This window comes from Jaculus jaculus, chromosome 9 (genome assembly GCF_020740685.1).
Source record: "Jaculus jaculus isolate mJacJac1 chromosome 9, mJacJac1.mat.Y.cur, whole genome shotgun sequence".
NCBI lineage: Eukaryota > Metazoa > Chordata > Mammalia > Rodentia > Dipodidae > Jaculus > Jaculus jaculus.
Window position 1 is genome coordinate 94,101,050 of NC_059110.1, and position 17,441 is coordinate 94,118,490.

The following is a 17,441-nucleotide window of genomic DNA, read 5'->3' on the forward strand; positions in this document are numbered from 1 at the left end:
AGAATTTCTACTCAAACAGCCAAGTTCTTTCATGGGATGTGTATCCGGATATGGCCCAGATGCAAGGGAAAGACCAAAGCTCTGTGCTCAAGTCCTAATTACTTTCTTTATAGCTTTTTCCTAGTGGGACAAAAGAGCACTATATTTTCTATACAGCTAAGACTTCTGCTGAGCACACAGATCACACTGAACTGCTTGGACTGTTCTAGGATGCTATGGATGAAGGAAAAGCTTGGACAATCCATGGGGTATGTTCTTTGGAGGGACACATTAACGAGGATGTCACAAACTAGAACAGAAAGTAAAGGATTAGTCTCTCAGGACAAACTACACCAAACCAGGTGTTCCCTGGGGACAATCAATCTGGCTCAGATAAATGTGATTCTTCCAAAGAAATATTTTCAACGATGAGAACAGAATAAGAGCCTTGGTAAAGAACAGGGCTGGAGAGATGGCTTAGCAGTTAAGCGCTTACCTATGAAGCCTAAGGACCCCGGTTCGAGGCTCGATTCCCCAGGCCCCATGTTAGCCAGATGCAGAAGCACATGTGTCTGGAGTTCATTTGCAGTGGCTGGAGGCCCTGGCTCGCCCATTCTCTCTCTCTCTCTGCCTCTTTCTCTCTATCTCTCAAATAAATAAAAATAAACAACAAAAAAGAACCTCCTAAAAAAAAAAAAAAGAACCTCCTCACAAAACCAAAGCCAGGCCAGGCATGGTGTTGCATGCCTTTAATCCCACAATCTGGGAACAAAGGCAGGAGGATTGCTAGGTATTCAAGGCCAGCCTGAGGCTATACAGTCCAGGTCAGCTTGGGCTATAGCAAGATCCTACTTTGAAAAACCAAACAAAATAAAACCAACAACAAAACCCAAAACCAAGCTGGGCATGGTGGCTCACGCCTTTAATCCCAGCACTCAGGAGGCAGAGGTAGGAGGATCACTGTGAGTTCAAGGCCACACTGAGACTACATAGTGAATTCCAGGTCAGTCTGGGCTAGAGTGAGAACCTACCTTGGGAAAAAAAAAAATCAAAACAACCTTGTCCCTGTCCAGAAGTAAATTGAGGAGCCAAATACACAGATCCCGTGATCCAAGTATAGAAGTCACCCCACTCCAAATGTCTATAGATCTAGGTCTTACTGCCTTAACAATTTCAATTTCTTACAGTGAAAAAACAAAAAACTATAGTGAGCTCTCTCAGGAATACCAAAGAAGAGAACAGTGGAAATATTGTTTCCATGAATCATCAATTCTTTTTTTTAATTTTTAAAAAATTTTTAAAAATACTTTTATAATTATTTTTTAAAATATTTATTTATTTATTTGCAAACAACAGAGAAAGCCAAAGAGAGAGAAGGAATGGGAGCACCAGGGCCTCTTGCTGCTGCAAACGAACTCCAGATGGATGCGCCATTTTGTGCAGCTAGCTTTATGTGGGCACTGGGGAACTGAACCTGGATTCGTTAGGCATTGCAAGCAAGTGCCTTAACTGCTGAGCCATCTCCCCAGCCTGCCCCATTATTTTTTTTATATTTATTTGAGAGAGAGAGAGGAAAAAAAAAAAGGCAGAAAGAGAGAAAAAATGGGCACACCAGGGCCTCCAACCACTGCAAAAAAACTCCAAACGCATGCGCCACCTTGTACATCTGGCTTACGTCGGTCCTGGGGAATTGAACCTGGGTCCTTTAGCTTTGCAGGCAAGTGCCTTAATTGCTAAGCCATCTCTCCAGGCCCCTGCCCCCATTATTAAAACAAGTTTTAGAACTAAAATAGTTTTGAACAAAACAATATATCTGAAACTGGCTTCAAAATAATCCACTTGGGCTGGGCGTGGTGGTACACACCTTTAATCCCAGGCAGAGGTAGGAGGACTGCTGTGAGTTTGAGGCCATTGTGAATTCTAGGTCAGCCTGGGCCAGAGTGAGACCCTACCTTGAAAAGGGAAATGGGAAAGGTGGGTGGGTCGGTCGCAAAATGAAACTAAACCAGAATATGTGGCAGTTGATAAGCAGGCTACATTGATATATGTGGGGTCATGATATTTTACTGATACTTTTGATATATTTAAAAAGTCCTACAGGAAGTGAACAAAAATTGCTGAGTGTGGTAGTACATGCTATAACCCTAGCAGGAAGATTGCAAGTTTAAGGCCAGTTTAAGCTATATGGCAAATTTTAGGCCATCTGGGCTGCCCAGGGGAAATCCTGTGACACAACAAAAAGCAATAAAAACAAAAACAGAAAACAAAAGATGTAAATAAAAACAACAACAAAACTACTCAACTACTAAAAAAACTACTAGGTTGTTTTTGGTGGGGGATGGGGGATGGGGAGGGGGAGGGAAGCAAGTCACTAGGCTTTTTAAGTAGAGCCTCCCTTCTCCCACCCTCAGACAGAAATGTACATTTATTTATTTACTGTACCTAAAAGGGTCAATTATCTCTACCCGTGTAAATATACACACATACACAGGTTCTTGAGGTTTGAAATCACCTACATGCATGGCTTTCAATGAACTTATCATGTTCCACCGGTCCCACAATCCTGGCAAATCGCCGCATTGTTTCATAAAGGTCTTGAACTTCCTTGGGATACCTCCGTTCCATTACTACAGAGAAAGTAAAAGACAATCATGTCACAGAGGAGGTAAGAATGTAAGTTTGTTGCAATTGTTTTTAAAACAATAAGTAGAATGGAAGAGAATTATTCGTAATTTCACATAATTTACTCATCCACAACAGTAAGCAAGCGGGAAAACTCAGGAATGCAAAACACTCATCTCATCCCAGTATCTCAGCAGCCACCTGCACCACCCTCACCTTAGTCTTTACTCTGTTTACGACCAGACAGGCGGCACTAATGGGAACAGGAATTATAGCCAGATCCTGCACTGTCAGGCACAAGGTTGACCAAAATTTCTGGTATTAATTCCTCAAGGAAAACAAGGGCACTGTAGACAGACAGTGGCATGCATCTATAATCCTAGCACTCAGGAGGCAGATGCAAGAGGATCCTTGCAAGTTCTAGCAATTTCCAGGCTAACTAGATCTACATAGCAAGACCCTGTCATTAAAACAACAACAACAACAACAACAACAAAACAGGTGTGGTAGTGCACCCCTTTAATCTCAGTACTTGGGAGGCAGAGGTAGGAGGATCACTGTGCATTTGAGACCACCCTGAGACTACTTAGTGAATTCTAAGTCAGCCTGGGCTAGAGTGACACCCTACTTCAAAATAAATAAATAAATGAAAATAAAAATAAAAATTGGGCTGGAGAGATGGTTCCATGATTAAGGTACTTGTCTGTAAAGCAAAAGACCCAAGTTTGGTTTCCCAGTACATTAAGCCAAATGCACAAGGTGGTGCATCTAGAGTTCACTCTTTGCAGTGGCTAGAGGCCCTGGCTTGTCCATTCTCTTTCTCTCAAGTGAATACAGTATTTTTTTTCTTTGTTTTAAAAAATTTAAAAAATTTGTTTATTTTTATTTACTTATTTATTTGACAGTGACAGAGAGAGAAAGAGACAGAGACAGAGAGAGAGAGAGAGAGAGAGAGATGCGTGCGCCCCCTTGTGCATCTGGCTAACATGGGTCCTGGGGAATCGAGCCTCCAACTGGCGTCCTTAGGCTTCACAGGCAAGCACTTAACTGCTAAGCCATCTCTCCAGCCCATGCATCTGGCTTTTTATAGGCATCATGGAATCAAACCTAGTCTGAATACGGTATTTTTAAGCTGGTGTGGTGCACCCCTTTAATGCCAGCACTCGGGAGGAGAAGTGGGAGGACTGCTGGGGTTCCAGGGTGATGGGGGTAAAGTCAACCAACTGCAAGGTCAGGTTGGGGCAGCTGGGGCTCCTGAGCTGCCCTTTGATGATGTCAATCAAATAATCGGTAGTACCCTTTAATCCCAGCATTATGGGAGGCAGAGGTAGAAGGATCTCTGTGAGTTCAAGGTCAGCTTGAGACTACATAGTGAATTCCAGGTCAGTTTGTGTCAGAATGAGACTCTACCTCCAAAAACCAAAATAAATAAACAAACAAACAAACAAACCAGTGGTAATTAGGGTAGTTCTTCTACTCCTGGACTAAAGAGTATGAAACAAAAGAATTTGGGACAAACAAAACCTGGAGGAAAAGAAACCTTCTCTGCCTTATTAAAGTCAGCTGTACATTCAACATAATGGCCACTATGTACCTCTGAAACTATTCTATGCCACTACTTCTGCAATACCAGAAGCAGAGCTTCTCAGCCCTATAACTAACAGAAACAACAAATAGCAGAGTACAGCCAAAACCTACTTTCCAGCATTTACAAATAGAAACTATACAAGAGCTAATATCTAGCATGTGTAAATATAAAAACCTAACTGAGGGGGCCTAGGGAGACTGACCAGTAGTCTGGTTCAGCACAGGTTCAAATCTCTAGTACTCACAAAAAGCCAGATGCACAAAGGGGCATATGCACCTGAATGCATCTGTAGCAACAAGACACCCAGGCCCATCCATTCTCTCTCTCCATCCTTCTACCCTCTTCACTATATATATTTATATAGTGAGAAAAAAAAATATATATATATATCCCTTACCTGGAAAAACAAACAAACAAGAGAAATTTAAACATCATGACTTTTATCACCAACCAATATTAAATCATATGTGTGTGTGTGTGTTTTGTTTGTTTATGAGGTAGGATTTCACTCTAGCCCAGGCTGACCTAGAATTCACTCTGTAGTCTCAGGAAGGCCTTGATCTAACAGTGATCCTCCTACCTCTGCCTCCCGGGTGCTGGGATTAAAGGCATGAGCCGGCTAAATCTTTTATTTTTTTATTTTCATTTTTTTGGGTTTTTTTTTTTTGAGGTAAGGTTTCACTCTAGCTCAGGCTGACCTGGAATTTACTATGGAGTCTCAAGGTGGCCTCAAACTCATGGCGATCCTCCTAACTCTGCCTCCCAAGTGCTGGGATTAAAGGCATGTGCTACCACGCCCAGCTCGGCTAAATCTTTTATATTAAACAAAATAAATGTTACTTTCTATTGACTTTCTTTTCTTTTTTTTTGAGACAAGGTCTCATTTAGCCCAAGCTGGCTTTGAACTTAACACACAGCTGAGATTGACCTTAAACTTTCGATAGCTCCTCATGCATCATCAAACAAGGTTTCATGCAGTGCTGGGGATCAAACTCAGGGCTTCATGTATGATGCATGGTAGGCAAACATTCTATCAACTGAACTACCTCCCTAGCATATAGACTGTCCTACAAAAATATTTTTGTAACCTGAAAATCAAGGTTAAATTAACATGTACTTGGGGATGGAGAGATGGCTTAGCGGTTCAGGTGCTTGCCTGAAAAGCCAAAGGACCCAGGTTCAATTCCCCATACCCACATAAGTCAGATGCACAGGGGGGGCGCATGTTTCCAGAGTTTGTTTGCAGTGGCTAGAAGCCCTGGTGTACCCATTCTCTGTCTATCTCCCCTCTATCCTCTCTGCTTGCAAATGAATAAATAAAACTAAAAAATTAAATTAACATGTTCTTTAGAAACATGATGCTATCTAGAAAGTGACTCATTAATATTCATATGCAATTATTGTAACAATTAAATTATTCTTAGGCAAATGTTGTGACTTATAAATTAACAGCTCTGTACTAGCACTGTTTTTGGTGAGAGGCATCAACCTAGGTGTCAAGCATTCTAGACAAGCACAGCACTACTGAGCAACATCCCCTGCACCAGAATGTTTTCAACTTTTCCTCGGTGATGTGAACATGCAATTTGTATTAAGAACATTGCCATAAAGTTCTCAGTGATATTAGAGGAAATTATAGAACAAAAAGTCAGCTGACACTTACACTGAAACTTTCTAAGGTTGATTAATCCATGGTCTCTTATAATTCTAGAATGAAAAATCAGACAATCAGTGTATTAGAGTAAGTTTAACATTTAATGTCTTCCATACGCAATTTTTCTATATATCCTGAACACTCTAAGGTGGGATATCAGGGTGTAAAGAAGTCAGTCCCCAAAGACTTCTAAAGGTCAGTGAGTTAGCCTCTCAACATCACACATTTTCCCTCTTGGGCACAGTAAACTCTCAGTAACTACTTGCCAGATGAATGATTCAATTACTACTACTCATAAGTGCTGAAAAGCATGTGTCGGTCAAGATGAAACAGAAGGGAATCTGTGCCTGCATCATAACATTCATCCACTCACCTTGTAGAAATGGTAATAGAGAACAGCCATTTAAGGGCACTGTGATCATACATTCATCACAACCATGCATCCACACACTTTGAAGTCACTTGAAATAAATACGTACTGAGCATCATAAAACTTAAGATCTAACAGCAACTCTCCACAACTGAGTTCCACAATATTCTCTAGCTCTAATTATGTGTTAAGCAAAGCAAATTTAAGTAAACCGCATAGGGTAATGTGTCTGGAACCTTTGATTTATACCAGAGCTGTTCATGACTAGGAATGAAGCTTCTCAAGGGAGCACCAATGTGAGCTTTTGCAGCCCTCCATGGACGCTGACTCCCAAACACACAGAAGGGAAGTATCACTTTAGATCACACTGTGGCCCTTCAAGAGTGCCTCCCAACCCCCTCTCCTTAAGATAGCTGCTACTACAGTGTCTACAAATTAGTAGTGTCACAATAACAATCTCTACACATACATACACCCATGCACATTCACACCTTGCAAGCCTCTGTAACCCAACACTGAGGGTTCCATACTGTCTAAGTCTGAATGTCTGTCCATTTGTCCATCCACTAAACTACAGTTTTTTGAGGGGGAGTGCTATAGACTGATCCTAGGCTTTGTGCTGCCACCGAGCTAGACTTCCAGCCCTTGAATGGGTATTTTTTGGATCTAATATGAAAGGAGGAATAAACAAGTTTTCTGAAATGTGCTCAGAAATTCTTTAAAATCCTTTTAGATGGAAGAATTCTCTTAAAAAAACCAAACAAATAAATGTGGATAGTTAGAAGAGCATTTTAAAAAAGCATAACAACTTAACTTTGAATTGATTCTGCTATTTTTTTTTTTTACAAAAGAGCTTAAAAAATTTTATCCATATTATTCATTAACAATATCATCATCAAAGGATACTGAAAGAGGAAGTAAAAAAAGAAAAGGGGGGATCTGGAGGGATGGTTTAGCAGTTAAGGCATTTGTCTGAAAGTCAAAGGACCCAGATATGATTCCCCAGGACCCACGTTAGCCAGGTGCACAAGGTGGCACATGTGTCTGGATTTCATTTGCAGTGTCTCGAGGCCCTGGTGCGCCCATTCTCCCTTTTTCAAATAAATAAAAAAAATAAAATAAAATGTTCTTAAAAAAAGAAAAGAAAAAGGGGGGCACATGCCTTTAATCCCAGCACTGTGGAGGCAGAGGTAGGAGGATCTCTGTAAATTCCAGGTCAGGTCAGCCTGGGCCAGACTGAAACTATCTCGAAAAAAAAGGGGAGGGAGAGGAGAGGGGCTGGAAAGATGGCTTAGCAGTTAAAGTACTTGCCTAAAAGCCAAAGGACTCAGGTTCAATCCCCAAAACCCACATAAGCCAGATGCACAAGGTGGTGCATGCATCTGGAGTTTGTTTAAACAGCCAAAGGTCCCAGTGCACATATTCTCTCTCTACCAACCTATTTCTCTCTCTTTCAAATATTTTTTTTTTTAAAAAGACGTATCATTAGCCTTATTTGACAGAAAAAATGATGCACAGCCTCAAGGTGATTAAGTGTCTTCTCAAACATCACAAAATTAGCCACAAGTAGAGCATTTCTCAGAACCAATAGTCCAAAGGTGAAAGAAGAAAGAAGACAGGATAGTTTTCTATACTTACTTTTTCCGTCGTTGTCTCTCCTTTAACCTTGAGTGATAGATATCTACCACAGCCATCTTCAGAGCTATAAATACATATATGTATGTATAAACGATAAACATATACAATAATATAAAGCCAAGACAAAAAAAATCAATCTTTTACCTGCTTTTTTAAAAGTTTTTTCTTTCTTTCTTTCTTTTTTTTTTTTTTTGATTTTTTGATGGAGGGTCTCACTCTAGTCCAGGCTGACCTGGAATTCACCATGGAGTCTCAGGGTAGCCTCGAACTCACGGCAATCCTCCTACCTCTGCCTCCCAAGTGTTGGGATTAAAGGCATGCGCCACCACGTCCGGCTTTTTTTTTTTGGTTTTTTGAGGTAGGGTCTTGCTCTAGTTCAGGCTGTCCTGGAAGTCACTATGATGTAGTTTCAGTGTGACCTTGAATTCATGGCAATCCCCTAACTCTGCCTTCTGAGTGCTCGGATTAAAGGCATGTGCCACCATGCCAGGCTTTTCACACAATTTTTAAAATAAACTTTTTTTTTTGAGGCAAGCCCAACAGACTGGCCTTTATGAGAGAGAGAGTGCACGAGAGATTTGGCACACCAGGGCCTCTAGCCACTGTAATCGAACTCCAAATGTGTAAGGCACCTTGTGCATGTCACCTTGTGTGCCTGCCTTAGGTGGGATGTAGGGATTCAAACGTGAGTCCTTAGGCTTTGCAGGTATCTTAACCATTGAACTATTTTTCTAGCCCTAAAAAATATTTTTTAAAATTTATTTGAGAGTGACAGACAGAGAGAAAAAGAGGCAGATAGGTAGAGAGATAATGGATGTGCCAGGGCCTCTAGCCACTGCAAACGAACTCCAGACGCATGTTCCACCTTGTGCATCTGGCTTATGTGGGTCCTGGGGAATTAAGCCTCGAACTGGGGTCCTTAGGCTTCACAGCCAAACACTTAACCACTAAGCCATCTCTACAAGCCCAATTGTTGTTGTTAGGTTTGAGCTAGGGTCTCTCTCTAACCCCGACTGACCTGGAATTCACTAAGTAGTCTCAGGCTTGCCTCAAACTCATGGCGATCCACCTACCTCTGCCTCCTGTATGCTGGAATTAAAGGTGTGCAACACCATGCCTGGTTCACTAACTTATTTATTTTTGAGGCAGAGTCTCACTCTAGCCCAGGCTGGCCTGCAGTTCATTCTGTAGCCTGGTGACTACAAGCTGGTCTTGAACTCATGATCTTCTTACTTCAGCCTCACAAGCACTGGTAGTAAAGGCGTGTGCAACCAGCCTTAGAGTAAGTTTATTGTTTTGTTTTGGTTTTTAAATTTTTATTTATTTGACAGAGATAAGGGGGGGGGGGACAGAGAGAGAGAGAGAGAGAGGGAGGGGGAGAATGGGCATGCCAGGGCCTCTAGCCACTGCAAATGAACTCCAGATGCATGTGTCACCTTGTGCATTTGGCTAATGTGGGTCCTGGGGAACAGAACATAGGTCTTTTGGCTTTATAGGCAAATGCCTTAACTGCTAAGCCATCCTCCAGCCCTAGAGTAACTTTTAAATGTTATTTTCAAATAAAATATTAGTTGGCATAGTAAGTCATATCTAATCTAGCTGAACTCCTACTCCAAGTTTTCTTCCTGAGCAGTATTCCCAAGGGTACCTCCATGGAACACTTTGAAACCCACACTTTACTGGATCTAAATGTTAAAGTAGAAGAAAAAAATGCGGGACAAATCAATAAGAAAACATAACACAATGGCTCAGAAGAATCAAAAACTTGTGGTATTATATGAAAGCAAATAGGAGCTGTTAAGCTTGATACAATCAAGCACTATTAATATGCTAGACCCTAAGCAAGAAAACCAGGAACAGGGCTGGCTTAGTGGTTAAGTGCTTGCCTGTGAAGCCAAATGACCCTGGCTCGAGGCTCAATTCTCCAGGACCCACATAAGCTAGATGTACAAGGTGGCACATGCACCTGGAGTTTGTTTGCAGTGGCTGGAGGCCCTGGCATGCCCATTCTTTCTCTCTCTCTGTCACTCTCAAATAAATAAAAAAGCAAACAATTTGTTTTTAAAAAACTAGAAATAAATTTTAAGCAGGTACAGACAGGGTGATCAAGAGTTCAAGGCCAGCCTAGGCTACAAGAGACCCTGTCTGTAAGGGTGTGTGTGGGGGAACTGGAGAGATGACTTAGCGGTTAAGGCATCTGCCTACAAAGCCAAAGGATCCAGGTTTGATTCCCCATGACCCACATAAGCCAGAAGCATAAGGTGGCATATGCACCTGGAGTTCATTTATAGTGGCTGAAAGCCCTGGCATGCCTATTCTCTCTCTCTCTCTCTCAAATAAATAAATAAATTTATAAATAAATGGGGGGAGGGGAAGCTGAAGAAATGGCTCAGTAGTTATAGGTGCTTGTTTGCAAAACCTGCTAACCCAAGTTTGGTCCCCCAGCACCTGTGTAAAGCCAAACATAAAAGTAGTGCAAGCTGGGTGTGGTGGTGCACACCTTTAATCCCAGCACTCAGGAGGCAGGTGTAGGAGGATCGCCATGAGTTCAAGGCCAGCGTGAGACTACATAGTGAATTCCAAATCAGCCTGAGCTAGGGTGAGACCCTACCTGGAAAAAAAAAACAAAACAAAAAGCAGTGCAAGCAAGCCAGGTGTGCTGGTCCACGCCTTTAATCCCGGAGGCAGAGGTAGGAGGATCACCACCCTGAGACTACATAGTTAATTCCAGGTCAGCCTGAGCCAGAGTGAGATACTACCTTGAAAAAAAAAAAAAAAAAGGGGGTGGGGTGGGGAGATGGCTCAGCAGTTAAAGACACTTGTTTGTAAAGCCTGCTGGACCAGGTTCCATATGCCAACACAAAAAGTGGCACATGTGTCTGAAGTTTGTTTATAGCAGTAAGAGGCCATGGCAAAGCCTAATGACCCGGGTTTGATTCCCTAGTAGTACCCATGTGTGGTGGTTTGAGTCAGGTGTACCCCATAACCTTAGGTGTTCTGAATGGTAGGTTCCCAGGTAATGGAGATTTCGGAATTAATGTCACCTGGAGGAGTGTATTATTGGGGATGGCTTATGGGTGTTATAGCCAGTTTCCCCTTGCCAGTGTTGGGCGCACACTCCTGTTGCTGTTGTCCACCTTATGTTGGCCAGGGGGTGATGTCCACCCTCTGCTCATACCATCATTTTCCCTGCCATCGTGGAGCTTTCCCCTTGAGCCTGTAAGCCAAAATAAACCTCTTTCTCCCACAAGCTGATCTTGGTTGGGTGATTTCTACCAGCAATGTGAACCTGATTACAACACCATATAAAGCCAGATGCACAAATTTGTTTGCAGTGGCTGGAGACCCTGGTGTACTCATTCTCTTGTCTGTTTTTCTCTGCTTGCAAATAAATAAAACTTTAAAAAAGAACAGAAAGAGGGCTGGAGAGATGGTTTACTGATTAAGGTGCTTGCCTGTAAAACCCAAGAACCTACATTCGATTCTTCAGGTCCCACAGAAGCCAGATGCACAGGGTGGCGCATGCATCTGGAGTTCATTTGCAGTGACTAAAGGCGCTGATGTGCTCATTTTCTCTCTCTCTCTTTCTGACTCTAATAAATATATAAAAATATATTTAACTTTAAAGAACAGAAAGAGAGAAATATATTTAAGATATTCTATACAGACCCACTACTGTGTATCTTTTAAAAAATTATTAAATTATTCTGGCTGGAGAGATGGGTTAGTGGTTAAGGTGTTTGCCTCCAAAGCCAAAGGACCTCGGTTCCATTCCCCAGGACCCATGTAAGCCAGATGCGCCAGAAGTTCATTTGCAGTGGCTGGAGGCTCTGACATGCCCATTCTCCCACTCTCTTCCCCCCTCTCTGAAATAAAAAATAAAAAATTTTTAAATTATTAAATTATTTTATTTATTTGAGTGAGAGAGAGAGAAAAAAAGGGAGACAGAGAAAGAATGGGCATGCCAGGCAGCAGCTGTAACAAACGCCAGACGCATGCACTACCTTGTGCATCTGGCTTACGTAGGTCCTGGGGAATCGAACCTGGGTCCTTTGGCTTCAGAGGCAAACACCTTAACCACCAAGCCATCTCTCCAGTCCTATTACTGTGTATCTTACCACCACTTGCTCTTAAAATTACATCTTGAAGACCAATATAATGAGTACTAAGCTGATAAAACATCTGTAAGACACTAACTTTATCCTGTTGTTTCCTGAGACTAGTGTGGGACTAACTTAATTAAAAAACAAAAAACTGGGCTGGAGAGATGGCTTAGCAGTTAAGGCACTTGCCTGCAAAGCTAAGGACCCAGGTTCGATTCCCCAGGACCCATGTAAGCCAGATGCACAAGGGGGCACATGCATTTGGAGTTCATTTGCAGTGGCTGGATGCCCTGGAGTGCCCATTCTCTCTCCCTCTTTCTGCCTTTTCTTTTTCTCTCTCTCTCAAAGTAAAAAAAAAAAAAAAAAAAAAAAAATGAAGTGACTGTACTACAAAAATATTTTAAGTAAATACTGCAAAGCAGGGATCCCATTGCTGGATCATTTCCACACTATAAACAAGTGGGTCTAGAGAACCAAGAGAAAGAAAGAAACACAGGATCTAAAGGAAGAAAGGGCATTATCCCAGAGAAAAATGCACATTTGAAACTCTTTTTCTCTATAAAGCACACTGATAACAGCAAGTGATAAGCTCTAGACAGCATGAATAACCAGGGAGGGCCACAGCACAGCAGGCAGAAGAGAAATGAGAAGGCACTGCAAGGGTTAGAATCATCAGTTCACCTTCCTCTTAAAGCAGCAGGAAGCTCCTGGACAAGCTGACAAAACCAAGATCAACATCATTCGCAGGAACAAGTAAAATCACCTGAGGCCGCCACTGACACAGACTCTGAGGACCACATAACCCTCTACTGAAAGGGGCTCTGAGGACTACACAATGCTCCACTAATATGGACTCTGAGGACCATAACCCTGTACTGACACGGGCTCTGAGGACCACCCAACCCTGCACTGACACGGGCTCTGAGGACCACCCAACCCTGCACTGACACGGGCTCTGAGGACCACCCAACCCTGCACTGACACGGGCTCTGAGGACCACACAAACCTCCACTGACATAGTCTCTTAGAACCCCACAACCCTGCACTGACACGGGCTCTGAGGACCACACAAACCTCCACTGACATAGTCTCTTAGAACCCCACAACCCTGCACTGACACGGGCTCTGAGGACCACACAACCCTGCACTGACACAGCCTCTTAGAACCACACAACCCTCCACTGACACAGACTCTGAGGACCACACAACAATCCAGGGATACAGGCTCTGACATCTTCGCTCTGGGGGATGAACAATCTCCCTGTGATTACACAGAGGACTGGCAAAGTTTCCAAATGGCTGGCCTAAAATATTTCAAGAAGTGGGCAGAAGACAGAGGCAGCTCCTTCCCACTGCAATGTATTTCTAACATTGTTCAAAATAGCTAGCAACATGTTTCTGTTTTCTTGACAGAAGGCACTTACAAGAAAACCCACTGAGAGGCCTGAACTGCAGCGAGGCCAATCAAATTCTTATCTCAAGGGCACAAATACAACCTATGACTCAGGTATTCCCCAGAAGCTCAGATTTTTAGAAGTTATTCCTAGTTGGCATAGTAGTGCACACCTCTAATTCCAGCACTTGTGTGGTGGGGCAGGAGAATCAGGGGTTTAAAGTCATTCTCATCTACATGGAGTCTGAGGCTGGCCTAGAATACATGACACCCTATCTCAAGAAATAAATTCAAATAAATAAACAAATCATCAAGGAACTGCAGAGATAGCCTAGCAGTTAAGGTGCTTGTCTGCAAAGCCTAAGGACCTAGGTTCAAGTCCCCAGGACCAACATAACGCCAGGTGCATATGCTGGCACATACATCTGGGGTTTGTATGCAATGGCTAGAGACCCTAGCACACCCATTCTCACTCTCTCCATCTCTCTGTCTCTAATAAATAAATAGTAAGTGATAAATTTGTAAACTGTTATGCTTGCCAGTATTTATGTGTAAACTGTCGTATGCATAAAACAATATGAACTCTGTAAAATGAAGGATGGTCCAAACTAGAACTCTGATCTACTATTATGCGATGTAAAGGCTGAGAATTTCAGCCAAAGAAACATAATCTGAAAAATGGAAGAAAAACCTTGTTGAAATTAATTTGCCAAACAGAGGGGGGAATAAAAAATCAGGCATGTCAACACACACACTTTAATCCCAGCATTCAGGAAGCAAAGGTAAGAAAATTGCCACAAGTTTGAGGCAAGACTGATCTACACAGTGAATTCCAGGCCAACCTAGGCTATGGAATTAGACCCTGTGCAAAACAAACAGCCCAAGAACCCTCCACAGAAAGGAAGCACACACAATGTACCCTAATTTGCCTTTAGGTGTCAGGGTTATGGCAGAGCCCATAACTAGAAAGCCATAACTAGAAAGATGCTACATCTAGAATTTCAGGACCCTAAGAAACTTACGGAAACAATAGTTACAAATTTAGGAAAAAGCTGGGTGTGGTGGCATACACATTTAATCCCAGCACTCGGGAGGCAGAGGTAGGACATTTGCCATGAGTTTGATGTCACCCGGAGACTACATAGTGAATTCCAGGTTAGCCTGGGTAGAGTGAGACCCTACCTTGAAAAACAAACAAACAAACAAACAAAAAACAAAAACAAATTTAGGAGAGATTTTCCACACATGAAAGGGGATGGGGGATGGGAGAGATAGCTTAGTAGTTAAGGTGCTTGCCTGTGAACTGAAAGGACCCAGGTTCAATTCCTCAGTATCCAGGTAAACCAGATGCACAAGGTGGTACACGTGTCTGGAATTCATCTGCAATGGCTGGAGGCCCTGGCAGGCCTCTTTCTCTGACTATCACTGTCTCTTAAATAAATGAAGAATAAGTAAATGGGGAGGGGAGTGGGGAGAGAGCTATCAGCAACAGGGCACTACATTAAACATCTGCTCTGAGATCTTACAACATATCATGTGAACAGAGTGCACCAAGTCATGGGTTTTCTACATCTCTTTTTCTTTCTTTTTTTTTTTAATTTTTTGTTGTTGTTGTTCATTTTTATTTATTTATTTGAGTGTGACACAGAGAGAAAGAGACAGAGAGAGAGAGAGAGCAAAAGAGAGAGAATGGGCGTGCCAGGGCTTCCAGCCACTGCTAAAGGAACTCCAGACGCGTGCGCCCCCTTGTGCATCTGGCTAACATGGGTCCTGGGGAATCAAGCCTCGAACCAGGGTCCTTAGGCTTCACAGGTAAGTGCTTAACCGCTAAGCCATCACTCCAGCCCTACATCTGTTTTTCAACAGAACAGAAGGTACCACTAAGGCATTCTGGAATTTCAGTTTGTTTTTTTTACTTAATCTCACTCACAGCACTCTCCTGGGCCCATTCTGAAAGCATTCTGGTACCATTGGATGGCACTTAGTTATCCCTCTATTATATCCCAGGCTTCTATAGTGAACCATGAAGACAATTTTATTAGACATGAATTAATGCAAGTCTTTTGGTGATACAAAGAAAGGGCTTAGGGGCTGGAGAGATGGCTTAGCAGTTAAGGCATTTGCCTGCAAAGCCTAAGGACCTCAGCTCGATTCCCCAGGATCCATGTAAGCCAGATTCACAGGTGGTATGTGCATATGGAGTTTGTTTGCACTGGCTGGAGGCCCTGGCGTGCCCATTCTCTCCCCCCCCTCTCTCTCTGCCTCTTTCTCTCTAGTGCTCTCTCAAATAAATAAATAACTCAGAAAAATTTAAAAAGAAAGGGCTTGGTAGCACTAGCTCATATTCTTTTTTTTTTTTTGGTTTTTCAAGGTAGGGTCTCACTCTGGTCCAGGCTGACCTGGAATTAACTCTGTAGTCTCAGGGTGGCCTCGAATTCATGGCGATCCTCCTACCTCTGCCTCCCGAGTGCTGGGATTAAAGGCGTGCGCCACCACGCCCGGCTACTAACCCATATTCTTGCCAGGAGTTAAAAGTGAGGGAATGGGAACTGGAGAGATGGCTTAGGTGCTTGCCTGCAAAGCCAAAGGACCTCGGTTCGATTCCCCAGGACCCACATAAGCCAGATGCACAAGGTAGCAAATGCACCTGAAGTTCATTTACAGTGGCTGGAAGCCCTGGCATGCCCATATTTTCTCTCTCTCTCACTTTGCCTCTTTCCCTCTCTCAAAAAAAAAAAAAAAAAAAAAAGTGAGGGAATGGGCTGGAGAGATGGCTTGGCCACTAAGGCGCTTGCCTGTGAAACATAAGGACCCAGGTTTGACTCCCTAAAACCCACATAAGCCAGATGCACATGGTAGCACATGCATTTGGAGTTGTTTGTGATGGTTGGAGGCCCTGGTATGCCTATTCTCATTCACTCTCTGTCTATCATAAATAAAATAAAGTATTTTTTAAAAAGTGAGAGAATATAAAATAATGTTGCAAATGCTTAGTAATATTGAGGATAATGGTACAGAACAGTGGTAATACCAGTCTGAATAGTATGCTATCATTCACTGGGGACATTTACACTCTGACTCATCAGTGTCACCATTCTGATAGGGTACACACACAAAAAAATCAGTAAACAAGAATCCAAGGGCTTCCCAAGACTCACAGTGACTCAGAAGCAAGTATGCAACTGAATCAGGACTCTGATTCCAACCAAATATATGCCCTTTGTGTGTGTCAGATATGCTTAAAAGCTCCTTTTCTTGGCTGGGTGTGGTGGCACATGCCTTTAATCCCTGCACTCAGCACTTGGGAGGCAGAGGTAGGAGGATCACAAGGCCACCTTGAGACTACATAGTAAATTCCAGGGGCTAGAGTGAGACCTTGAAAAACAAAAAACAAAAACAACAAAAAAAGCTCCTTTTCTTGCTGGTATGTGGAACTTGGGAGGCAGAGGCAGGATGATCACTGTGAATTTGAGATTAGCCTGAAGATTATAGAATGAGTTTCAGATTAGCCTGAGCTAGAGTGAGACCCTACCTTGTAAAAACAAAAAAATAAAAATAAAAAGCTCCTTCTGGTCAGGAGGGATGGCTTAGTGGTTAAGGCTTCAAGGCAAAAGCTGTCACTTGGGGCTCTGGAGGAGTCTGCCAGGGCAATGTGTATTCGGCACGGGCTATGCCACCAGAGGAACACTGTAAGAGAAGACATCTCTTTGACCTCCAGTGCTTCTGAAATGTTCTCTTTTTACAAGTACACAGTTATATATCATACTATTCACAAAATTCAATTCCCAGTGTGACACACCCACTTAGAAAACAAGGGTGCTGGGTGAAGTGACACACGCCTGCAATCTCAGCAGCTGGGGATAGAGGCAGGAGGATCAGGAGTTCAAGGCCAGCCTCACTTACATAGCAAGTTTGAGAACAGCTTGGGTTATATGAGATCTGACTCAAGATTAAAAAAAAAAAAAAAAAAAAGACAACATGAGTCACTGGAGTTTGAGATTGACATAAAAGACTGAACAAATACAAATACAATGGTAGTGAATGCTTAATTAGTTTGCTTTCAAGCTTTCCTCTTTTTAGTTCAATCTGCGTCA

The 17,441-nt window shown here is 42.6% G+C and overlaps 1 protein-coding gene across 1 annotated transcript in view; it reads right to left on the reverse strand.

The window, feature by feature from the left end:
• The window catches only part of Tada2a (transcriptional adaptor 2A), a 74,506-nt gene that overhangs the window by 15,392 nt on the left and 41,673 nt on the right, over positions 1-17,441 (reverse strand). The window contains exons 9-11 of the mRNA XM_045159439.1: positions 7,852-7,915; positions 5,853-5,896; positions 2,496-2,606 (exon numbers count right to left, since the gene is read on the reverse strand). Coding sequence (XP_045015374.1) covers positions 2,496-2,606; positions 5,853-5,896; positions 7,852-7,915 — 219 coding nt within the window. The remainder of the gene's footprint in view (positions 1-2,495; positions 2,607-5,852; positions 5,897-7,851; positions 7,916-17,441) is intronic.